The 26335-nt window shown below is 35.3% G+C and overlaps 1 protein-coding gene and 1 long non-coding RNA gene across 3 annotated transcripts; one reads left to right on the top strand and one right to left on the bottom strand.

Moving 5' to 3' along the window:
* Window positions 1–5691: 5691 nt before the first annotated feature.
* Window positions 5692–7744, bottom strand: LOC110928611 (protein DOG1-like 4). The gene is made up of 2 exons (XM_035990774.1): window positions 7364–7744; window positions 5692–6355 (listed from the first exon to the last, which is right to left on the bottom strand). The coding sequence occupies exons 1-2, from the start codon at window positions 7695–7697 to the stop codon at window positions 5907–5909; spliced, it is 783 nt and encodes a 260-aa protein (XP_035846667.1). The 5' UTR covers window positions 7698–7744; the 3' UTR covers window positions 5692–5906.
* An 11574-nt stretch (window positions 7745–19318) lies between these two features.
* On the top strand, window positions 19319–21335 carry LOC110873245. Of its 2 annotated transcripts, XR_004894561.1 has the most exons (5): window positions 19319–19763; window positions 19903–19953; window positions 20036–20147; window positions 20491–20595; window positions 21083–21335. It is a non-coding gene; the product is annotated as an uncharacterized LOC110873245 (long non-coding RNA). The 2 variants fall into 2 exon arrangements; XR_002555001.2 differs by having other exon boundaries at window positions 19324–19953; window positions 21083–21273.
* Window positions 21336–26335: the final 5000 nt, after the last annotated feature.

Here is a 26335-nt window from a genome sequence, read left to right on the forward strand (position 1 = left end):
CACTCTTTTTCCAACATTAGTACTTAAAAAGGGTTAGTTTTATGCCTTAATTGATGTGTTTTATATGTTGCATTTTACACACATCAAGACTCGATACAAGACGAAGTCGACAGACATATGAACCAATAGCCCTCACCTCTGCAGGGGTGTACAATGCTTCACCGTAATATTCCAAAGGATGAGGATCAACGATCAAGTCATCGACATCCACCTCATCTTCCGGAAAAGCCAAAGTACTCCGATCAACAACCAGGCCTGCACATCGACGGCCATTACGACGTCGTTCGTACACAATCCTACAGCGTTGAACTTAATCGGAGGGGAAGGCTTGTAACAGGGTATCAGCTGATAGAGCAATCACACCCGTATTAGCTTTCGAAGAACCCTCATCTTCGATACTTCTGCATGACCGGCTCACCCGGGGTACAGTATTATCGGAGTTCACCTCCCTTCCTCTAATCGTCTCTTCTGTCACCGGAACTTGAAGATGAACCAGAGCATCGGCGACATCCAAACGTCAGAGTACATCGGACACTTTCTGTTTATGGCACTTTTGCCCCATTTTTTCAATTACCAGATTTGGAAAAATATGACTTAATTTATACAAGTCTAATGGGGTCTGACAGTAATGACGATAGAAAAATTAATAAAAAGTCATCATTACACGTCAAATCTCCACGCTTAGACAAACGACGGCGTAATTCATCATGATAATAACATTAAATGTCTGACAGGAAATCAAGTATTTGCACGTAGCCGAAGCAAAACAGTGTTTACACGAAATATCTAAGGAATAGTGTACATAACAAACAAAGTAAAACACCCATTCCTCTTCAGACTCCTCCGCTGGGTTCAACATTAGGCGTAAGGAGTCTACGCTGTCTTCGGCCACTTTGTCCATCAAATCCGCATACGCGGGCAACGGATCATTGCAAGCCACCTCAAGAGCATCCGCCATATCTCCCTGCAGGTTTCCCCTTTTTGTGTGAAACGCGGGAGCAATATTATCTGACTGTTGGCATTCAAAGTAACCATGGTAAACGCCATCATGGTGACCTGATTGATAAGCAACCGCAAAAAGGCGGTCCAACAAGGCCGTAAAAGACTCTGATTGGCGTAAGTACTTAAACGCCCTAACCAGCCCATTAGTTATAAACCAATTCCTGTCACCTCGGAATCCAGCAAGTTGACTGGTTAGGCTATCTACCTCGGAGTTTGATTGCTCCAATGCATTTTCTGCCACTTTAAGGCGTGCCTGGTGGGTGGCGGAAGACTCAACAAGTTTGTTTTTCTCAGAGACAAGGGAGTCACACTGTTGCTGAAGTTTCCTAAGCTGATCCTCCCACTCCTCCAATTCAACCTGTTTGGCTTAAGCCTTGGCATTGGACGCCTCTAACTCCATAGTTAGAGCTTGGTACCGCTCCTGCACCTGAGACACAAAATCAGTGTCAATTCGGAACTTTTCCATTTTAGCAGACAACTCAGATCTCACCTTTTGAGCCTCGGCAACCGCCTTGCATTCCAATTCTTCTTGGACAGTTTTAGCATGAGCAAGGACTCGATCCTTCTCCGCTATATTGCGGGCCCATAGTATCCTCTCTTCAGCAAGATGGGTCGTCACACGCTTTAAATCATCCTCTGCCTTGTTTTTCTCATAAACAAACCTACTCTCCCTCAAAAGCAGCTTGGAGTTGACTTTCCAAGCGGTACTTTTCAACCTTCAGCTCCTGAATAGCAGCCCGCGCCTGGTGGAGCTCATTGTTGTCATACTCCATTGGCGTTGAATTTCTGCTAGCCTCCGGTGCTGACTAACGGAGTCCACCATCGTGGCAGTCATCAAATTCTCATTGTTTAACCCCTCAACATAGGCTGACTCTGCCGGGGGATATGCACACTCAACCCAGTGATGTACCACTGGGGGGAAGATCAATCTTGATGACTCCGCTCTCTTCCACTTAGGCTGATAACGTTTTTCTTGCACATTTGGATCCTAATTAATAGTGGGCAGATAAAGATAATTGCCCAAACGGGCCCCATCATCAACAATCCCGCTGCTAGATCCCCCAGCATCGCTCACGGCGGTATCTACGGCACTGATTGCCTAGTGAGCAGCGGACACTGTAGGCATCTCCTTTCCGGACGCAGAAAAAATGCTAAAGGGAGAGTCAAACGAGGATGTGGGGGTGACACTGGAAGGCAGCGGTGTAGAAACCGGACTGGTTGTCACAGCCACAGCGGTTGTGGGCATGGGAGGCGGCATGGAGCAACTAACAGCGGCGGCACTCGCCTGTGATATAAGTTCTGAAAGGCTTGGTCCGCTTGTAGCGGACGACATAACATCCACATACGACAAGGGGGCAGAGGACACACCCTCAACTTGAACCTCAGCAATAGAACCTGTGTCAAATCAGATGTTCAGCGACATAGCATACAAAATCCACACTTATACCCACAAAAAAAGTTACTCACCAGTGGGCAAGGCATAGGCGGTTTGGGTAGCTTGTAAAGCAGTCAGGGGTGGAAGGACTTTGCATTTCTTCAACGCGCGAGTTGGACTTACCAACTCAGCAGCAGCGGTTGTAACGGCGATAACCCCAGCGGGCACAGAAACGCCAACTGCAGTAGCGGAAGCAGTGGCCCTCGCGGCCATGTACTTCCTCCCGGTGACTTTCACCTGGATTGGTTTTTTCGCCTCTGCAGCAGAAACACCACTTCCCCTGCTGGGGGGAGGTTGAGAAATATAAGTAGACGGATCCGCCGGCACAGCGGGCAGCAAAAACTGCTCCAGATGGATCTTCAGTACATCAGGTTCTTGTTCACCAATCACACGATCCGCGGCCCTTAAAGCAGCATTCCGCGGAGGATCAACAAAGTTAAACAAACTCCACTTACCTGTGACATTTACACACGTTAATGCAAATACAATTAGCAGAAGTAAATTTAAGGCAAAGGGCCACATACCTTCATCATCCCTTTGGAAGGAAGGATACAAGTTGATATCACGCCATAGCAGGCTCATTCCCGCCATCACCAAGGCTCCCTCCGGGATCACTATGCACTCGGAGGGACATTGACACAATCTTTTATACAGAGCGTTTGCAATATACGCATCTTTTGGGGGACTGTCGTCTTTAACCTTGTCCTTGGGTCCCATCTCCCTCCACTGCATCTCTCTGGGAATGACACCGACATCAATGTAGAAGAACTTCATCTTCTAGTCCTTATCCCTGGAACTGGCAGGGATGTCCCTCAAACAAGACACATCGCTGTCTTTCCTGTCAAAGGTGAAAAGGGGGGATTTCCACACGAGAACGAAAAAAGCCCTAAAAACGGTAAGTTCAGGGATATGACCCAGGGCTATACAAGCAAATTCAAACTGTCGAAGTTTGACCAACCCTAATGGATGCAGTTGGGAAATGTGGATGGGATAATGGTCAAGAACCAACTTACAAAACTTGGTGATCGGCAATCGAAAGTTGCAGAATTTGAAGAAATCACTAAACAGAGTGATTTTACCCTTTTTCAAGGTAAATGCCGTGTCTGTCTTTAACGGCAGCACTGGGTTCCACTCTGCCCTAATGCCGTACTCTTGCACAAGATTGTTGAAAGATGCAAGCCCCCATTTGACATACAGGGCATCAGAACTTGCTGGGGTAGAAGAAGAGGACTCGCTGGTTTTGGAAGTCATTTTTAGACTCAAGAAGTTGAAGGAAGTGGTTGTGAACGAGGAAGGAAATGAAATCCCAAACCCTAAACGGGGAAACCTATTTATAAGGTATTGCAACCTTTCGAATTCAAAAAGGCAAACGGGTTGGAACGCGTGTCAAGACAGGGGAGGTACAACTGTCATCCTAATGATGACTTAACTGTCACATCCTTTCCCATCGCCACCATTTTTCAAAAAGCGTAACGGTACCCCACTCGAGAAACTTACACTCAAAGGGGGAATTTTAACTTTTTTTCCTTTTTTAGTCCGATTTCATGAATTTCATTTCATAACTTCGGACTAGGGGGACATGACGAGGTATGACCCGGATCGGCTAACCCGACCCGGTTATCACCTATTATTTTATTATAAATATATATTTAATTACACATGTTTATTCTAGAATGTTCTATTCTGCATGGATAAATCACGTAACCAAATCCCCAACCTTTTGGGAAGATTATGCAAATCCCTAACTTATCGGAGCCCATCATAAGTTAGGGGAAACCCTAATGGTAAACTATAAATAGAGGTAAACATCAAAGGTATGGATCATCTTGCTCTCGTTTACTCTCTCTCTCTCTCTCTCTCTCCCTCTCTCTCTCTACATTTATACTTTCTTTCTCCCAAACCGAGACTTATTCTCACGCCGGAGGGTGGTTACAGGAATAACCCCATTCCTGTAACGAGTCCTAACGGTGTTTGGTTTTGCAGTTAGCTGTTCGGATCGCCAAAGAGTTGAACTCCTAGCCGGAGCTTATCCATAAGGTCAGTGTTTCTTCATATAGAATATAGTTAAGTATGCTATACTATACTATAATGCATGGGGAAGAGATATTTTATGATTATAAAAAAATAAGAAATTTTTTTTTGTACAACCTTAAAATGATGGTAAATTAGTCTTTTAAACACTAATTATATTTAATTCTCTCATCTTATTACACTTTAATCTCTCAATTTTAATAAAAGGTTAAATTACACTTTTCGTCCTTTATGTTTGTACCGGATTGCAACAGATAACCTTTAACTTTAATAATTACAATCACAATCATTTATTTGTAAAACCCATTACACTTTACGTCCTTTAGCATTAACCAGATTAAATTTTTCGGTTAAGTTTATTCACTTAAGGGTATTCTGGTCGATTCATGTTTTTATTTAAATGTCTAATAAATAAAACCCATTACACTTTACGTCCTTTAGCATTAACTAGATCCGAGTCGAATAGCAAAAATTTTTTCTACGAAATTTTTTATACTAAATAAATATGATTAAATATTTCACTGTCGTTACGATTACTAACAAAAAAATATTAGCATCGTTTTAATATTTTGTACATTCAAAACATAAGATTTTATTAAGGCCCTTGTTAGGGTGTGGCTAAATGCACCTCTATTTTTACTGTTCATACCTCCCTTTCTAAAAATATCATTTTTATAATTTTTTAAATTCCACCCTTGTATTTTCTGTTTTTTGAAAATAAGATCAAACAAAACTCCGACTTATTATTATTCAAAGGAATTGCTACTCCCAAAACTCCGACTAATATTTAAACTTTTCTGCTCAAGCTTTCCGACTAATATCCCTATTTTTCCTTAATATTCAAAAGTAGAAAATATAAGATTGGAACACCTAAAAATAATTGAGCAAATTTAAAGGAACAAAAAGATTTTAAATGACTTAATTAAAATAATCGAAGAGATTAAATGACTTTAAAAATTGTTGAGCAAATTCAAACTTTTACTCGAGTTTTTTCTTACTATCTAATATTACAAAACCATTCACCAATGACCAAACTGATGGGGAGGTTTTTATTATCTAATTTCACCAAACAACCTCTAGGTTATTAAAAAAAAATATTGGTTTAACCCTTTAAATGTTTGCTGATGATGATGTGGATTTCTTATTTTATATGTTTTCTTCTAATGTTTAAATCACGTGGTAAAAATAAAACATCATTGTTGAGCATATACATCAGATGAAAATTGCATAGAATATTTCAATAAAAAGAAAAAAATAGGGATATTTCCTAATACAAATTTTCAAAAAGTAGAAAAAAAAGGGTTGATTGTATTTATTTACAAACTTTAGAGGAGAGTGCAACCAGTAAAATTAAAAAAGATGGGAGTGCATTTAGCAACACCCCCAGTTATTGGGCTTGTTATTAAGCTTGTACATTTGATTTTCTATTTCTTCCGCATTAGTCACCGTCCCTCTTTAACCCCCAATCGTGTACCCGAAGACGAAGCTCTGCTACAGCGATCAAAAAGTACACCCCCTGGATCGGTGTCAGAATCTCGATAACCGCCTTCAACGTCTTCATCCTTAGACCATCCGCCATATGTACCACCTCTTCCAACGCACCCGTCTTCGGCTCCAGCATTGATTCCACTCTACCATTATGGTCCATCACCCCATCTTCATTCTCTTCCCTGATCATCTCCGAAATCGCGTTGGAGAGATCCACCATGGACGTGTCCGCAGCCGATTCCTGCACCTTCGCTATTTTCTCACCTATCCTTCTCTCTGCACGAACGGTTTTCTTTTGTAATTCTTCGACTCGATTGAGTTGAATCAAATTCAAATCTCCTAAATCACCCGCGGTGAATAGAGGAATTAGGTTAGCTAGACTAGCCTCAAGCTGGATACCTGCTTGAAGCACACAAGATTAAATAATAGCTAACAAACAATTGGTAAATTAAATAACAATAAAACAAAATAACCTCGTTTTTTAACAGCAAAAACATTTTAACAAAAAACAAGCCTCACTAGCAACTAGCAAGAAACTGGAAATAACCAAAACCAAATTAAGTTACAAATCAAATAATAACCAACAAACATAGTTAATTTTTTTAGTTAAATAAAAGTTTTTCTCTGCACGAACGGTTTTCTTTTGTAATTCTTCGACTCGATTGAGTTGAATCAAATTCAAATCTCCTAAATCACCCGCGGTGAATAGAGAAATTAGGTTAGCTAGACTAGCCTCAAGCTGGATACCTGCTTGGAGCACACAAGATTAAATAATAGCTAACAAACAATTGGTAAATTAAATAACAATAAAACAAAATAACCCCGTTTTTTAACAGCAAAAACATTTTAACAAAAAACAAGCCTCACTGGCAACTAGCAAGAAACTGGAAATAACCAAAACCAAAGTTACAAATCAAATAATAACCAACAAACATAGTTAATTTTTTTAGTTAAATAAAAGTTTTTCTAATCATTAAAACATTTTATAATTATACTTATTAACAATAATGATGATTATAGTAGATAAATGACTCTTTTAAGAAGACCTGACTCGAAATGAAACTGAATACAATAATAACTTTTTTTTGAACGGTGACTTTCTTTATGAGTGACTCAATGTCACGTAGTCTAAACGGCGGCCCTAGCCAAGATCTGCCCAGACTACGTTGTCTTAACCGAGCCCATGCTAGGTTGCTCAGACTTGGTTACGGCGTTCCCCTGGAAACCGTACTGCCTCCACACGAGATCTCTCGCTGAAGTAACAGCCGGATGAAAACCGGGGTGCAGCTCAGGATCAAACCCCCGTTCGGTGGGTTTGTCACTCAATAGCTAACAAACAAACTTAAATATAAAATGATAAATCAAATAATAATAACATTACTGATAATAGAACTCTGTTAAAAATACCTGATTTTGAATACAACAAGTGGATGACCGTCGTGGGTCGCCATCCAGCGATCCACAAAGAGGCATCCTCCAGGGAGGTCAGCCACGCAGGCGCGAACAATGAAATAATGTCTCCTTTTTCTGCATCTGATTTCATCTTGTAGTACTCCTCGTAGTGCCCTATTGATTGAATGATCAGCAGGTGCAAAACCGAACCCGAATCGCCTTTATTGTCATTGCAATTGTTGCTATTCGCGGCCGTGACTAACTGTTCTAGGATGGTGTTTAGCTCGCAAAGCCAGCAGTCAAAGATGCCGTTGAAGATCTGGCGCGGGGTATTTTCGGGTTTGGTCATGAGATCAGATGATATGTGTTGTTTAGCTTGATATGATTGATGTTAATTGGTTTATCGTACGTATATGTAGAGTTTGTTCAGTGCATGTTGGAAGCTTCAACTTGTCTCGGAGTTATTTACATAACACCACCCTTCTCTTGTGAGTAGTTGTAAGTTTGGTCCCTCAAATTTAGGATTCATTGACCTCACCACCACCTCCGGCTATGTCCCAAGAAAAAGGCACAAACACGTATCACGGCTGCGAACGAACCAAATATTTGACGAACAGTTCGTGAACCGTTCGGCGAAAAGTTCGTTTGTGTTCGTTTATTAAACAAACGAACATGAACAAGAAATTTTGTTCGTTTAGTTAAATGAACAAACATGAACAGAGGTCGTGTTCGTTCGTTTATGTTCGTGAACGTTCGGTAACGTGTCAGTTTGTGTTCGATAGTTCATTAGTGTTTTTAGTTTTTATATCTATTTAAATACTTTAAAATTCCGACAAATTAAATATCTAATAAGTGAGTGTATTATATATTATGTTCATGAAACGATTGTTTGTGTTCGTTTATTTCCATTTATGTTCATGAACATTAGTTTATGCTCATTTGTGTTTGTCAACGTTCGTTTTTGTTCGTTGCCTAAAATTAACAAACAAACACAAACGAAGACGAACAAGTTCATTTCCTTAACAAACGAACATGAATATAAAATCTCGTTCGATAAGTGTTCGTGAACAGTTTGCGAACACATATATTTCTCGTTCGATAAGGTCTTGTTCGTTTTCTTTTTTAACGAAACGAACACGAACAAGCTTTATGAAAAAAATGGGTTTTCACTAAATTTGAACATTAAAAGCGTTACATGTAAGTAGAAGGATGCTTGCACGATGTGACGGGATACACGAGCATTATTAAAGGTGTGCCAGTATGCAAGGCCGGCCCTGAGGATTCAAGTGCCTTGTACGAGTTGTAAAAAAAAGGCCCTTAAACATCAACAAATGATATCAACTAATTTTTTTAAACAGGATTAACGTTATATCAATAAACATAGTAAAATCATAATATTATTAAATGACATACGTATTAATATGTATAATATACGACATATTTGGAGTGTATGTTCCATATTGCCTAAGTGTCAAGGACTCAAGTTCAACCTGGCGCATACGTACACCCACCCAATACGTATGCCAGCTACGGATATCTTAATATTTTCTAAGCTTTTTTTAAAAGCATATAGTAATATTTTCTAAGAATTTTTGTGATGATGCCATGTGGTACTCTATATAAGTAGAAAGGAAGGGCATTTTAGTCCTTATAATTAGGAGTGTGAAAATGACATGTGGCACCCTTTTTGTTTTCTAAAAAATAAAACAAAAAAAATCTAAGACAAAAAATCCAGTAAAAAAAATATAGCACAAAAATGTAGTACAAAAAAATATAGCACAAAAAAATCTAGTACAAAAAAATATAGCACGAAAAAATTCAGTACAAAAAAAAAATATAGTACAAAAAATCCAGCACAAAAAATTGAGAAAAAAATTCAGCACAAAAATATAGTACAACAATCTAGCAGAAAAAATGTTATACAACATAAAAATGCAACACATTTTTGTGGGTTTTTTAGTCGTCATATTTTATATAGCAATATGATACTTAAATTAAAGATAAAAAGACGCTCGATTTTATGGTGAAATTTTTATGAAAAAAATAATGTCGTATAAAAGTTATAAGCTTTTAAAAAATGAGGGTGAAATATGCATGTGCCATGTGGAGAGAGAAAGTCAACAAATATGATTTTCCCTATATACCTTACACTTCTCTTGTTTCCTACATTTTCATCTTAACCATTGATTTGAAAAATGAATTGTTAGGATTACTTCTCATCCTACTTATGCAAAATTAACTTTTCATTTGATCTGATTCTAGTAACAGAACTTCACATGAAACCCTAGGAAAAGAACCTTGGACACAACCATCAATAGATTATAGTCAAGAATCAACATTAAGAGGAAGAGGTAGCAGGTTACCAATAGCACAAACATACAGTGGGAATATGTTGTTATTAGAACAGCAAAAACCCCAACTATGGATAGATGAAGTGTTAACATGGGAACAAACAGTAGTTAGAATGTGGGAAACAAATAAAAAAGATAGTATGGACATGTTTTCATATCTAGAAACTACACTAGGACCAATAGCCCTAGGAATCTGGCAAAGTAAAAAAGCACAAGATTCAGCAGAAATTAACAATTGAAAAGCTTTAGGAGATAATCCTTATAATTTCACATCACAAATCAGAACACTTATATTAGGAGTTGATCCAGCAAAAAATAATAGCCTAATACAAGATACAACTATTAGAAATCTAGAACAATTAAGTATAGCTCATATGAAATACATAAATGAATTTACACTAGATTTTACAAGATTGCTATCACAAACAGGAAAAGCAATGGGTGATGATCTATGTGATAAATATTTTATAAAACTACCAGGAGATTTAGGAAAAAATATACATGAGTCGTGGAAGACAATATATGGAGAACACCACAATCTTGGAATAGGACCTAGAATAACTTATACATTTGGAATACTAGAAGATAAATGCAAAGAAGTAGCTTTACAAGAACAATTAAAAAGAAATGAATATGCATTCTTTAAAACAGCAATCTACACACCCCAAGCCTATGGGTTTTATGATAAAAAGAAAAATATAAGAAAAAACACTACTTATAACAAAAATTACAAAGCAAATTATAACAAAAACAAATATGTTAGAAAGCCTCAAACAAGAAGATGTAAATGTTTTATATGTGGAGAAGAACAACATTTAGCTAACAAATGTCCTAATAAAAATAAGAACATAGAAAGGGCTAGCTTAGTGGAACAGTACATGATTATGAAATAGAAGCTATTAAAACAGACGAATCAGACAATGAGTCAGTCTATAGCATATACAGTGAAGACGAAAAACCAATAACCAAGGTCATTTACACATACATGAATATAGAGGAATGTCAACATAACTGGGTACATCAAAGTTGTAATAATTATATAAAATGCTCTAATTGTGGATATTATCCTAGTATAGAAAAAAAGTCACAATGTAATATATGCTTTCAGGAAATATGTTGCATTTGTATAAAGAAATTACATAACATAGATGTAGGTACTGCATCAAAAACTATAGATACAAGTACCAACATAATTATAGAAAGATTAAATAAGTTAGAATTAGCAACTGAATTACATAGTCTAAAGTTAAGAGATATAGATAATAGAATTATAGAACTAGAAAGAAAGATAGGAGCTAAAATAATAGAAGAGTTAAGTCAACTGTCGACAGAAGTACCTGAGGAACAAGTATTTATACAGACTCAAGGATCTATAAATATGATCAATATACAATGCCGTTTATGGCTTGATAATAATAAATTTTTAGACTTAACAGCATTAGTTGATACAGGAGCAACAAAAAGTCTAATATCACATAGTCTAGTACCAGAACAATACCATAAGGAATTAAATATAAAGTTGTAAGTAGAACAATTGAAAATAGATTAGTTGGAATAACACACTACTTAGAGCCTGTAGGAATACAATTTTTAGATTTTTCAAACAATTATAGCATAAAGTACGACATACCACAAGTAAATATAAACCCAGCATATATACAGTCAAAAGACTTTGTGCTAGGATTAAATTTTATATTTGCTTTAAATGGTTCTGTTACAGTGAATAGAAACTTTATTACACTCAGTAAACAAATCTATACAATCCCGACAACAAGGTATAACAATATATCAAAGATTGCACAGAAGCGTGGTGGTCAAGGAAGTTTAGAATTTTTAAGGCAACAAAAAAGAAATAATCCAATAGAAAATGAAACTATAAAATTGTTAACAGACTTTTTAAGTCATGAAGTAGAAAAAGGAAAAGATATTACAAAAAGTATAAATCACCCTATGATTTTACACTTAGAAAAAGTTGGTCTTATAGGTGAAGATATTACAAAATCACATATAGAATACATATGTAAATTTAAACTAAAAAATCCAGATATTACTATAAGAACTGCTAATGTAGAATATAGTCCTTTAGACAAAGAAGAATTTAAAAAACAAATCCCTGAAATGATTAGCCAAGGATTAATTAAAAAATCAGAAAGTCCTCATAGATCAGCAGCCTTTATAGTAAGAAACCATAGTGAAATAAAAAAAGGTAAAGCAAGAATAGTATACAATTATAAAAGACTAAACGATAATACAGTAGATGATGGATATAATATTCCCAATAAAGACACTTTATTAAATCTTATACAGAAAAAGAAGGTTTTTTCAAAATTTGATTTAAAGTCAGGATATAATCAGTTAAAACTTGAAGAAAGTTTTAAGCCATGGACAACTTTTACATGCTCAGAAGGGCAGTTTGAATGGAATGTCCTTAGCTTTGGGCTAAAGAACGCTCCTTCAATTTTTCAAAGATTTATGGATAGTATTTTCTTAAAATATGACTTTTGTTTAGTATATATTGATGATATACTTGTAGCAAGCCAAACAGTACAAGAACATGAAAAAACATTTACAATAGGTGTTTGAAGAAATAAAAAAGAATGGAATAGTAGTTTCCAAACGGAAAATGGAACTATTTAAAAGAAAAATATCTTTCTTAGGATTAGAAATAGGTAATAGAAAAATAGAATTACAATCACATATCTCTACAAAGATACTTGATTTCCCAGAAAAATTTGAAAACTTAAAACAAATACAAGCCTTTCTGGGACTGGTCAATTATGCTAGAAAAGTTGTTCCAAATTTATCAAAGTTAGTAGGGCCTTTATACAGTAAAACAACAAAAAATGGCCAAAGGTACTTTAATTCAGAAGACATAAAACTAGTTAAAGAAATTAATATGGCAATTAAAAATATTAAACCACTAGAATTACCACTTGTTACAGATTACATAATTATTGAGACAGATGGATGCAAAGAAGGATGGGGAGCAGTTCTTCTCTGCAAACCATGTAAATATAGTCCTAAGCAAGAAGAGAAAATTTGTGCTTGTGCAAGCAGTAATTTTCAAAACAAAACAAGTTGGACTAGTATTGATTTTAAAATACAGGCATTAATATATGCATTAGAAAAATTTAAACTCTTTCTTCACAAAGAATTTACAGTAAGAACTGATTGTGAGGCTATTATAAAATTTATAAAGGATGATCAAAGTAAAAAGATAAACAGGACCCGATGGGTTAATTTACAAAATATTATCCAAGGAAGTGGATATTAAATAAATTTTGAACATATTAAAGGGAAAAATAATGGGATAGCCGATATGTTATCTCGTAATATTAACTGATTGTTGCTTTTAGATGGACAGGAAAAAAGATAAAGGAAAGACAATACTTGTACATCCTACACCGCCTACAAAATCCTCTCCAATGAATACATCATTTGAAGAAGAGAAAACAGAGAAACTCATGAGCCAGTCAATACAAGCAGCAAGAACACAGAATTTTAGACAACTGCATGCAACACTAACAGATCTCAACAATATTACACAGTTTTACAACCCGAGTCAATCAAAGGCTACAAATGTTCGTCCTCCAAAAAATAGGCATTTTACACAAAGGGCAAGCTCTCAATCACAGAATACACAAAATGCGGTTATCACCTTTGGTAATTATGCATTGCAAAGATGTGATGATCCCAATACAAAGTTTCGTCCAATTATTGTGATGCAGTTAACAGAAAAACAACAGTGTTTACTAGATAACCTGTGGCATATTCAAACTATGCCTCAGGCCTCAACCTTTAAAGTCCAGGTGTTAAATGCATTAAGCATTTAGTTTTATGAACAAAGCAGTAAAACACCTGAGAAACCACAGAGGCCAAAGTTTACCCATTATGTCATATTTCGAGGCACAAAAATTGGTATTTTAAATAAATGGGAAACTGTGGCTAAACATATCCAATGCCCCAATCCAATTTACAAAGGCTTTACAGATTTTCAAAAAGCTATAGAAACAGCAAGAGAACATTTTGGGGTAAGTGGCTTTTACATAGAACCTAAAGAGGTTCAAACATTTGCAGACATGGCTAAAATTAAGCCAGAACAAATAATTAAGAATCAAGAAGAGCTGATCACTGAGTTACAAGATCAGCTTGTACAACAAGGAAAAAATACACACTCTATGCAAGAAAAGGTTGAAAATAGTCTGTTAAAACAAAAAGTTAGTATTCTCGAAACAAAATATAAACAGGTGTTACAAAAACTTCAAGAAAAAGAAACAAACACAGTCTTAAACAGAAGCTATGATTCATTCAAAGCAAGAATGATTGATACACCATGGTGGGCATGCGTTCAACAAGTTACAGACAAGTTTCCAGAATTCAGAACGTTGGTTTCACAAAAAGTTTGCACATAATTCCCAATAACTCTGTATGAATCACAAAAACAGCTAGTAGATTTGGCATTTACAAAAGATGGTGAAAAACAAGGCTTTAAAATTGTTGAAAGAACAGATCAAGAAGGCAGAGGGACTGGATTGTTGTTAATCCAAATCCACTCACCTACAAAATTAACAGATGATCAAATCCTTCAATTTTACCATAATGGTATGATTGATCACATAGAGATAAAGACAGATGTTAGAACAACAAATCTTTTAAACAAAATGGGTGAAAAGATGGTAATCATAGCAGGCAATATTGCTATCAGAGCATTATGTCCTACAATCTCCTGCAAGATATTCTCTTCTCTCCAATATACAAATGCTTATACATACAGGCCAGCTAGAAAAAGGATTTTTATCAGAGATACTGAAGATTATAAATACTCCTTAAGAGACAAATTTGTAAACTACAATATAGACTTTGGTAAGTTACCATGGTTAAAGGATGGGAGTAAAGAAAATACAGAAGCCTTAAACAATTTTATCAAAACACATCAAAAAACCCCAGAAATTCCCAAGAGTTTGCAATGGTTAGACTTTAAATTAACAGGTGAAGGGCATTATGTTCAGATTTACACATCCTCCAAATGGAGAATGTTACTACCATTTGTGGGAGAAGGAGAATCTCTTAAAATTGATCACATAATCAATATTGAAGATGACCAGGAACCGGACTCAGACCCTGGAAGCCCACAGTCCATAGACTCAACACACAAAGATTTCTAAAAAGACATGATGAAAGCATTGACCTAAAGAGACAGGTGTACACACCATTTCTAGACAAATTGTTGCCCAGCACATGCATCTGAAAAAGAATCCATTATTGTAGATAGTGCCTATTGTCTTTTTCTTTCTTTTATTTGTATTCGTTTATTTTTTTTTGACATTAGAGCAATATGTACAGTGTTTTGTTTGTAGGATAGCTTTTCTTTTTGCCTATATAAGGCATAGAATGCAGTTGTAAATATCATCTCAGAATTCAATAGAAATTTCTTGCATTCTCATTCATCCTTATGGCACACTAAAATCCTCTCCATCACTCCTTAGCCTAACCTCCTAGCCCCTTAGTTTCGTTCATTGTTCTTCATATTATATTCCACAAAAAAAGAGTCTTTTTTACCTTTTGTTACCCCTTGTTCACTCCGCTGTGCATAAATCTCAAGTTTTACTTAAGCTTCTGCATTCACATTCAGGAGCCATTTTCTTGTTACCCACTGTAAGAAATTTTTTATTACCCCCCTTATTTACTTTTTACTGTAATATTTTTACTTTTTACTGTTCTTTCTTTTCTTATATATTTCTTTTTATATATTTATGTTTATATTTCTGTGTATATTAATAAAAAATCCTAAAAGTTAGTATATACCCCCTCTGATATGGTATCAATATATATATATATATATATATATATAGGGAGCCGCTAAAATGAAAACCACCCCAGTTGTAAGAACCATGGGAACCAGTCTCCACCAATCAGGTTTTGACAACAGAAAGGGTAATTTGGTCATTTACCCCAATTGTCATATCCTTCATCTCTCCTCATTAAATACTATCAGCTTTTTCTAAATGTCACATTTGTATTTAAACCTAACTTTTGTCTCTCTTTCTCCTCATTTCTCATTTTGAATCTCAAAAAAAGCCTGATGAAGACCTTCCTTCATCTTCATCCTCTGCAAAAAAGCAAACATCCTCCCCTCTCTCTTTCGATGACATCCAGCCCCAACCTCACACCCACCGCCACATCGCAACCACAACCCCCCATCCCCGTTACACGTTGAAGAACCACCACCACCAGCGATGTAGAGGAAAATGAGCAGCGCTGCCGTGAGCGCGGTGGTGGGGCGGTGGTTTGGTGGGAGTTGTGCAGAGGCGGAAGGGCGGTGGTGGTTTGTGGGGAGACCGGTGGGGGTTTTTGTGCAGAGATCGGTGATGGTGGTGATTAGTTCCTCGTAGATCTGAACTTCTTGACATTTTGTCACCACTTGTTGATAGTTGATTCCGTTGAATCTGGTAATTTCACCTTTGTGTTTTTGACTTTGCTTGATGGTTTGTTTTTATGATGATGTTCATGTGTTTGTTTGGTAAGTGTTTTTGCTGGGTTTGATTTTGATCAATCTGTTGAATCTTTGAATCTTAGCGAGACTGTTGAATCGGTTTAATGATGTTCATGGGTGCTTTTGAATGTTTGAATATGTTGAATCTGGTACCTTTGAATGTTTTGAATATGGTGCTTTTTGGTAGATTTCAAACAGTGAACAATGTGGGTTTTGATCCGTTTGGATTGGGGCGGTGATGATGCAAAAAAAAAAACGTATATTTTGATGACGATGGCGCGGCAAGGACGGTGGATGGTAGGTTTTTGAACACGCAACCCCACCTTGCAGCCTCTGATTATCGGAAAATCTGAGCCAAAACTCGTTCTTTTGATTTTTGTTTGTTGGTTTTTTTTATTTTTTTCTGAGGCGTCGATGATGATAGCAAACTATCTGAGACACCTCCCGAGTGTGCGATTTTCTGGGTGCGTTCGGTTTTGCGTAAAAACGGTTTTGTAAAAAAAATTAAACCGTAAACTTTTTAACGTAAAACGTAAAAAGTTTTTCGTAAATCGTAAAAAGTTTTAGTTAAAACGTAAATCGTAATTTTTTTAGTAAAATGTAAAACGTTTTACGTAAAACGTAAAAAACGAAAAAAATGTTAACGTAAAAAAGCGGCGTGTAAAACGTAAAAAAACATTAACGCAAAAAACCGGCGCGTAAATCGTAAATAACGTTAACGTAAAAAAGGCGTTAAAAAAGTTAACGTATAAACGGGCGTAAAACGTAAAAAAACGTTAACGTAAAAAAACGAGGCATAAAACGTAAATAACGTAAACGTAAAAACCAGGCGTAAAAAAACGGCTCTTCAAAACGTTTTTTAAACAAATTTAAAAAAAAAAAATTATCATAAAAAACTGATTTCAAAAAATTATTTAACAAAAAAACTATTTCTTAATAAAAAATAAATTAAGACAAAAAAAATAATTAATGAATCGGACAAAAAAAGACAATTAAAAATAATATATATAAAAAGACAAAAAAAAAACAATTTTACTGATATACCCTTTTGGATTAAAATATTAAAGACATAATAAGACAAAATCTATATAATATTAATTTTAACTACTTTTAATCTTGTCCATCCATCTTCTTGATCTAATGGCTAGAAAGTGGTTCTCGTGGTTCTTACAACTGGACGTGGTTTTCATTTTAGCGATCCCCTATATATATATATATATATATATAGGGTAAGGTTCATGCGAGAACCGCGAGAACCAATGTGAACACAAGCTAAAATAGCTAAAAAAAACCTAAAAAACCCTAAAAAAAACCTAACCCCCACCCCCCACCCCCCAAAAACCTAAACCCCCCCCACCCCCTCCCCCCAAAAAAAAACCTACCCCCCCCCCCCAAAAAAAAACCTAACCCCCCCCCCCAAAGCTAAATGCTAAAAACTAAAACCCTCAAAAAACCTAAAAAAAACCTAACCCCCCCCCCACCCCCCCCCCCCCAAAAAAACCTAAACCCCCCCCACCCCCCCCCCCCCCAAGCTAAAATGCTAAAAACTAAACCCCCAAAAAACCTAAAAAATCTAAAAAAATAAAAAAAAAATCAAAAAAAAAATCTAAATTTTTTTTTTATTTTTTTACTATTTTTTATGTTCAAATCGCTACTTTTAGTAGCCAAAAAAAAAATTTTTTTTTTTTTAAAAATTAAAAAAAAAAATTTTTTTTTTTGGATACTAAAAGTGGCGATTTTTATATAAAAAATAGTAAAAAAATAAAAAAAAATTTTTTGGGTGTTTTTTAGATTTTTTTAGGTATTACTGTTTGTGTTCACACTGGTTCTCGCGGTTCTCGCAATAAAGGGTGGTTCCTAACGGATCTTTGTCCTATATATATATATATATATATATATATATATATATGGCGAGTTGTCGCCAATAGCTTGTGTTTTGTATGGCCTATGGAGAGAAGCACCCATCCTACCCCTACGAAGCAAAGAAAACATATAAAAAAGCATAATCGTAAGATTAAGAAACAAAGAAATCATTTGAAGATGACATCTTACCACTTCTCTATAGACGTAGACTCCATGCCCGTGGTTGAGTCAAAAATTGATATCTTCTAATTTGAAATTTTGACACTGCAAATCAAAGAAAACTAGTATTAAACCATCCCCGCGTTGCGGCGAGGCACAAAAACATGCCAAGTTGCATCAATGCTACACCACTGCCGGTAATCGTCAACTCCAGAAAAGCTCATAAAAACAAAATAAATTAAAAAGAAAATAAATAACACCGAACGAAAAACAAAGTTAAATCTTTGAACCACGTACGCCCGTTGCGACGTGTTAATGTGAAGAAATTAGACCGAAACGTAAAACATAGAAAAAAATAACTAAGATGGTCTAGGACCTATGCGTTGCGACGAACTTTCCAAACAGAGAAAAATAAACGTGTTGTTACGGGCCTGTCAAACAGAAAAAAAAAATTGACGAAAAAACGTTGAACCCCACACGTACGTTGCGGCGTGTTAACTTGCAAAATATAGAACGAAACGTAAAACGAAAAACTTGCAAAAAGACGAAAATATGGCGCATCAAAGTGAAAAAATCGTTAAAAAAAAAAAAAAACCTCTTCATGCTTAGTGCACAACTCTATAAAAAACATAATTGATGCTTGTTTATGATTTAATAAGGTTTCTTAAAACCATCATACAAACTTCAATACATAGAGTACAAACAACAATGCCAATTATGATTTATTAAGGCTTCTTAAAACCATGATACAAACTTCAATACATAGAGTACAAACAACAATGCCAAGAATTGTTACAAATTGATAGTATATAATGGTAAGAATCAGTAGTGCAAGAAAAGGAATAGTATATGTCAAAAATACTTCAATCAGTTCACATCAAGATTCTTATCTATAATACTATAAAAAGGTGAAGTGATGTACAAAGTTGTAATTTTACCATACTTACAAGTTATGAAGCACCATGTACAAAGATGTTTAAGCCAATTTAGAAGTATTTCATCCAAAATTCTAAGACACCAAAGGGGTAATTAGGAGATTTCCCTTCATGTCCTATTCCTCTCATAATGGCCGATCATTTACTTGTGAAAACCGTTCATTGTCGATATTGAATGTCATAAATTGAGAAACCGTCATTTGAATGTCCACCATTTGAATGTCCACCCTCACAGTCTGTATTCTTCAAAGGCATTTTATGTTTTCCATTTTATGTGAAACCCTCATTATTCTTTGATTTCCTCCCAATCTCTCATCTCTTTCCTATTTTTCCTATTACAAATCTGCAACCAAGAGTCTCTCAAGTTTCAACAAACCCGCCACACACCTTTGTTCGAAGTGCTTGTGGTCCAGCGAGAAAGAGAGGCGCAATATCGGCTAGGGTTTCAAGCACGGTTGACTTTCCGGCGGCTTAATACGACCCCTCTCCGACAATCGTCACTGAAAATTTTTGTTTCTTCTCTTGACTTTGGTTCTGTTCAAATCAGTATAAATTAATTTTGGGATTTAATTTAATTTGGTCTTTGACCAGGTGCTTGCATTTGTAAATTGAAGGTAACTTCTTCTTTGATCCAGTTGTTACCATTGGGTTCGTCAAAGATGCTAAAGCTCATATTGACGTTCAAGGGTTTATCATAAAAATCGACTCATTAAGGTTACAAAAAACTATCTAACAATGCTTCTTATTTTACAGCCATTTTGGAGACTCTGGAATAGTACAGAAGTGACGGTCGTGGAGTAATAGGTCAGTTAATTTGGAGACTTTATGTGAATACATGTTACCACAAAATGATTTTTAAATTTTTTGTTTTCTTGTTGTGGATTAGGTGTGTTGGAGGCTAATTTTGTAGAACCAGCTCATGATAAACAAGGATTCAAGCACACCATTGTTCTTTTAAGACTTGAAGCACGTCTTATTCAGATGCAGTAGACATATTGGTATGCTCTATATGATGATTACTCCCATCTATAAGGCCTGTGAGGTGGATAATTTGAACCGTGTATTATGAATTGCCGATTTGGCTTATGTTTATCACTACCGGGTCAAACGGGCTAACTCAGTTTCTCGGTTTCTGTATGTTTCTTTGTTATTCTAGAAGATGACTATATGCATGAGACTTCTTCTAAAAGGAAGAATCATTAATATATTTAACTAACACAAGTTTAATGTATAAAATTTGACGATGTAGATGAAAGCTGTAGAAGTTTGGTCTGATAAAACATGATATGTGTAGTATTTTAATACGCATATGCGATCTGCTATTTGTTTTTTTTTGTGCAGATTAAGACTGATAAAGTTAGCGATCTTTCGCTACGAGGCTTCTGAGCGAAACGTAAGGGAGTTCTTTTCCTTTTCGGGAGATATTGTTTATGTTGACACGCCAAGGTTAGTATACCAGCTAAGTTTTATCTTCCAGGATTTTATATATGTTACGTAGCACGCCAACACCGTTGAGTAGTAGATATAAACTTATTTGAAGTAAATGCATAAATATAAGATCATGGTATGCATATGAAATATTACATGAAGTTTCAATTAACATATGTTGCTGTTATATCAAAGATTTTTTTATTTCTTTATCTATGAATCTCTATCCCGAGAGAGAGATGGGGTGTCGGCTGTTTTGGCAAGCCTATCAGTCCAACCGAGATAAATGGAAGAATATTTTTATGTTGTTTTGTTTGGTATTCATGTTTCATCTGGCTACCTCGCATATTATTGTATGTTTATGGATTCAGTGATTAAAATCAAGTATTTATGACAATATGAAGATGCAAATAATGTATACATTGTTACGGACTACGTCTCCTTTATCACTTTTTTTAATTATAAAACTAACTTCAATTTATGTGCTACTTTTACGTGTACACAGCTACCAGTGGTCATAGTGGAGCTGAAGAGGTGGCTTTAGGACATTGAGGTTGTTATTGTGATCAGATTGTCATATATTGATTCTGTTTGAAACTTCATCCCAATATGTTCCTGTTTGCAGTTTTTGTTATAATTTTTAGTATAGGTTATCATAATTCTAGATGGAAATAGAAAGGATGCACTTTTATATCATTTATGTTGACTTCAAAAGTCAAACATTGCGTTTTTCAATTTCTATTTATTTAATTTTGGTATATAAGGATAATGTAGATATATCTTGATTTGGGTATTTGTGGGTGAGAGTTATAATAACTGGATGGTAGATAACATTGCATTTTTAAATCTTTTCTGTTGAAAGAATCTGTTTATCGCGCCGCAACGCGCGCGGGTTTACCACTATATGAACATACAGGGTAGAAGTAAAAAGAATAATTCAAACCTAATAAACATAGCAAGAAGAGATGCAATGCACATACCTAGATCAATTTGACTTCACATGAACCTCAATCATGTCATCATCTTCCAATTGAAGGTTGCTAGGAGAAGTCGATGGGTCGACTTTATCGCCATGATAACTAAATATTAATTTTTCTACCTTGTCTTCGCTTTGTCAGCATACAATTTAAAAAGCCGCTCAACATTATCATCCTACAAAATAGTCCATTATTGAAGCCAGAATTACATACAAATGTCATATATAACAATCTAATATTAATGTATACTTTATATCTTTTAGCATAAAAAACCAACCTCGTAAACTCAAAACTACTTCAGCCCATCTTTGTCTTAGATGGATATAACTATTTTTATTCTTTCTACAGCGGGTTTTGAAGGCTTCTCAGTAAAGTTTCAACAATAAGAATTCGTTGAGGTTTTAAATCATAACGAATTCGGATTGTTAAATTCCCACTGATAAGCCTTCAAAACCCGCTGTAGAAAGATCAAAAATAGTTATATACATCCAAGACAAAGATGGTAAAATCAACATCATTGATACGATAAAATGTAACACCACTAAAATATTAAATTATATATGCGTGTATACATGTATAATTACTAATATTGATAATAAAATAGAGAAACTAAAACTAGGAATAATTAACCTATTTAAATTTACGTTAAAAAAAGATGGGAATTAAGGGATTTTAACTACTTTACATATCTTGGGAACTAGAGGAACTAAAATCGACATTCTTGAAAGATCTTTTATTAAAACAAGATAAGTTTAAACACACACTTGGTGTGTGTAATCCTCTGGTTGACCAAAGCAGATGAAGAAATAGAGAAACCCTTTTCTTAAAACCTAATCATCAAATTCTCTCAAAAATCAAATAAGGAAGTTGATTAAAGATCAATTCAAAGTCAATTAAGTGATTACTATACATAGGGAATCACAAAGTATGCCTAATTCTGATCTTCGATGATGATTTGAATGGTTATGAATTTTCATAATTTAAATTCTTGAATGAATGTCTGATATTATGGCATAATTGATGTGATTACAAGTCTAGGAACAAGTCCTAGATAAGAATTTAGTGATTTTGTGTCATAACCTATTGAATTGATGAATTATCATATGTGTAGTATATGGGTTTTTGAGTAAAAGGATGAACACTTGGATGATAGTGATAAATTGATGTTAATTGTTGGTTCGTACACAATTCTAGATGTTCTTTGTGTATATGAGACATAAAATTTAGAATATGATGAATTAACATAGTTCAAATATTTATCATGAACTTGTTAGTATTAATATACTAATTTCGCCTACAAGATGTTCGACAAAATGCTTAAATGAACTTAAATTAAGTGAAAAATAAGAAAGAATCACTTAATTGATTAGCTAGAAGCATTGTGTGTCGAATATTGAAATATGAGTTCTAAGCGATATAATCGAATCGAATTCTATAGGCAATTTGGGTGGATCATCAAGTAATCAAGGAGGAACGGATAATCGTTAACGATACATTAGAAGATAAAAGTGATGGATTTCACTATAATAGTCAAACGGGTCAAAGTGACTCGAATGACAAATGTTTGGTGATATAAAGCGATGGATGTCTCCAGCAAAACCAAACGAGTCAAAACAACCAAATTAATGAAACTTTGGTGGGATAAAGCGATGGATGTCGCTAAGAAAGTTAAACGGGTCAAATTGATGTCTTGATGTTAACCGGGAAGGTAGCACGATTAAAGACTTTGAAATGATGCCGGATTTTAAAGAAACATTGATTATAGTCGTTAGCCGAGTAAGGGTAACGCAGAATATAAGTCATAAACTCAGGTTTGAGTATGACAAAGATGGTGAATTCTAAATAAAGGATTCATGTTAACTTCGTTTAACTAGGTCTAGTTGAACGGGTCGAATAAAAGAGACACGTATAGATAACGGTGCATAAATTTCACGTATAATGCCCCGTAAATATAGATATGTTCACGTGTGTCTATAAATCTGAACGGGTCAAATAATTTGGAAATAGTTATAACACCGATAGCTTAAAGTTAAGAAATTTGTAAATCAGGATATCGGATTTTTAGTCTGTATCATAGAGGATTAAATTACGGTCACGTAGGAAGAAACAGATCGTAAAACGGATCAATAACCAGCAAATTATGGTTGTTTTCATAAAAATTAAGATTGCTGGAAAAATGAAGGTTTTGAAACAAAACTCTCTGTCGGATTGAGCTCCTCGCGTCACGTGACGGAGGTGGCTTCACGGGGTCGCGACACGCGACGACTCCCGGAACTGGCAATGTCTTTGTTTGTTTGTTGTTTGAATCTTAGGGACTTACATAAACCTGTTTTAATGCTCATAACTAATAAGTTTGAGTGTTTTATTTTTAGGTAACACATACAAATCTTCGGATGACGATCAAGCATAAGAAAGGATCGAATACTCAAACCAACAAAGCTTCCGCTACTTTAATAGTTTCTATTGTCACTAAACTTATGTGTAGTGATTATAACTGTCTTTTTGGGATGTTTTAAACTTTGTAAATATCGTTTGAAGGTTTAAACTCTATGTAAAAATCGTTTTATTCATGTTTTGGAAAAACGGTATTTAAAATGCGTTAGATGTTATAATAAAATATTAAATCCATGAGAAGGTATTACAAGTTGGTAATCAGAGCCTGGTTAAGACGAAGTGTGTTCAGATCAAAGCTTGATCAAGACATCCGGTAAGAATTACTTATAAATGAGTATAGATTTAAAAATGTAAATGAAGTAAAAGTGTAAGGGAGGAGTGTATAAATATGCTCGAACCCGGGAAATGCACTAAGTATAAAAGGTAAGGCAAGTTACATAGTTGACCAAACCGAAAAAGAATAACACCTCACTTATGATTAAGTGTGCGTGGGATATAAATTTCCATGTAACACGATGGAAATGATTGAATAGTGATTGATTAACTATTATGAACATTTCAGTTAAAGAGATGTCTGATGCAACCGAAGGTGATTTGACATCTCACTTAACCGAAGAAATGAAAGCTAAGATTTCCGAGAAGGTCGGAAAGGCTTTAGAAGCTAGTATACTGCAGTTTATCGATAGACTACAAACTACAATCTTATCAGTGATGGATGATAAGATGAATCAATTGAAAGAAAGAGACAAGGGTAAATCGAAAGCATGTCCATATAACAAATTCATGGCATGTAAACCCCCAATCTATAATGGTGAAGTTGATCCGATCGTTTGTCAACGATGGATTAGCGACATAGAAGGGGTATTCGAAAAAACCCATTGTGATGAGACCAATTTTGTGGCGTACGGGACCGGTCAATTAAGAGGCCAAGCTAAGGATTGGTGGGATAATCTAAAGAAGGAACAAGGAATTGAGGCCACGAGAATGATGACGTTGGAGGAATTCAAGACATCGTTCCTTAGACACCAGGGCCCAAAAGTTGTGATCAACAAGTGTAACACCCGTTTTACTATATCAAGATTATATTAATAAACTAGGCATTTTTCCATGAAAATGCGACCTTTCAAAATTTTCCATAAGTTATCATTCATACATGACTAAACATTTAAAAGATAGTAACGATTGTTACATAAGTTGTTTGAAACATAAACAAAACAACATCATTGCGGAAGCTTCAAAAGATGAGTGTTCGGTTCTCGACAATTGGCTTGATCATTATCCGGATGCAACCTATGATCACCTAAATTCAAAATCAACATAAAAGTTAGTTTTGATATGTTAAAAACATGTCAAATCAAGTTCCATGAGTTAAATAAACAAAATTCAAACAATTTGCAGCTGTCAGGGCCCTCGCGGTCCGCGACCGATGTTACTCAAAGCTGTCGCGGGTGCGACGGTGAACCTGAGTTGGTTTCGTGTGACGCGACACCTTGTCTACGACAGTAGCTTGGCTGGTTTGTTGCAGCATATTCCCAGCTCCTAAGTTTTACCAAATTCAACTTAATTCATTCATAACTTTCATTCTACAAATCCGTTTTGCGTGATTCTTATTCCTACGCGTCCGTAATAAAAATACGGATCCAATCATTCAAATTTCATGCATCGAAACCCGGTTTATAAATGAATTGTTCACAAATCCTTGTTTCGATTATTTGACCCGTTTATTTTACGACATATTTGTCATCATTCAATTTCATTGATTTCTAAGCTTTGTTACCCATTCCCCAGGCTTATCAACTATGGCGTATAATCACCATCACATGGTTTTACGCATGCACTAAAATTTCATGCCCGTTTTCTATAATTCGAGCAAACCGCTTTATCCAATTTTTGCAAGTAAATTCTAGACATTTGACCCAATATCAAGGGTTTATAAACATCAAATTGGTGCATCCAATCCCTTGGAATATCACCTCCTATTGTTAACATATAATGTGACTTCCAAGTCTCTACTTACATTGTTATTTTTGAAAACACAGTTTTAACCCATTCCATTGTCAAGTGAAAAACCTTCACTTTACTGTCTACCATGATTTATTCAAACTGACCCGTTTGATCTATTAAGTGAACTTTGTCAATTCAGTTGTTTATCAAACATTTTTATCACACTACGATATCATTTGCAAGCATACTACACATTCTTTGTAGCTAAGTAACGGACTAATGGTTACATACTCACATAATTCATCAATATTGAATTCTAACCATAATTACCCATTCCCGGGCTTGTCAACCTTAGCGTATCGCGTCCATTCCATGGTTTACGCCTTTATAACTCAAGTTTCATGAGTGACGTTTAAGTCACTTCAACACTACAAATTCAACCA

Source organism: Helianthus annuus, chromosome 1 (genome assembly GCF_002127325.2).
Source record: "Helianthus annuus cultivar XRQ/B chromosome 1, HanXRQr2.0-SUNRISE, whole genome shotgun sequence".
In the NCBI taxonomy this organism is placed as follows: domain Eukaryota; kingdom Viridiplantae; phylum Streptophyta; class Magnoliopsida; order Asterales; family Asteraceae; genus Helianthus; species Helianthus annuus.

Coding starts and splice junctions, on each gene's coding strand:
- LOC110928611 (XM_035990774.1), bottom strand. CDS start 7,697: ATGACCAAACCCGAAAATACCCCGCGCCAGATCTTCAACGGCATCTTT. Junction 6,356..7,363: donor CTTGTTGTATTCAAAATCAG/GTATTTTTAACA, acceptor TGCTTCAAGCAG/GTATCCAGCTTGAGGCTAGT.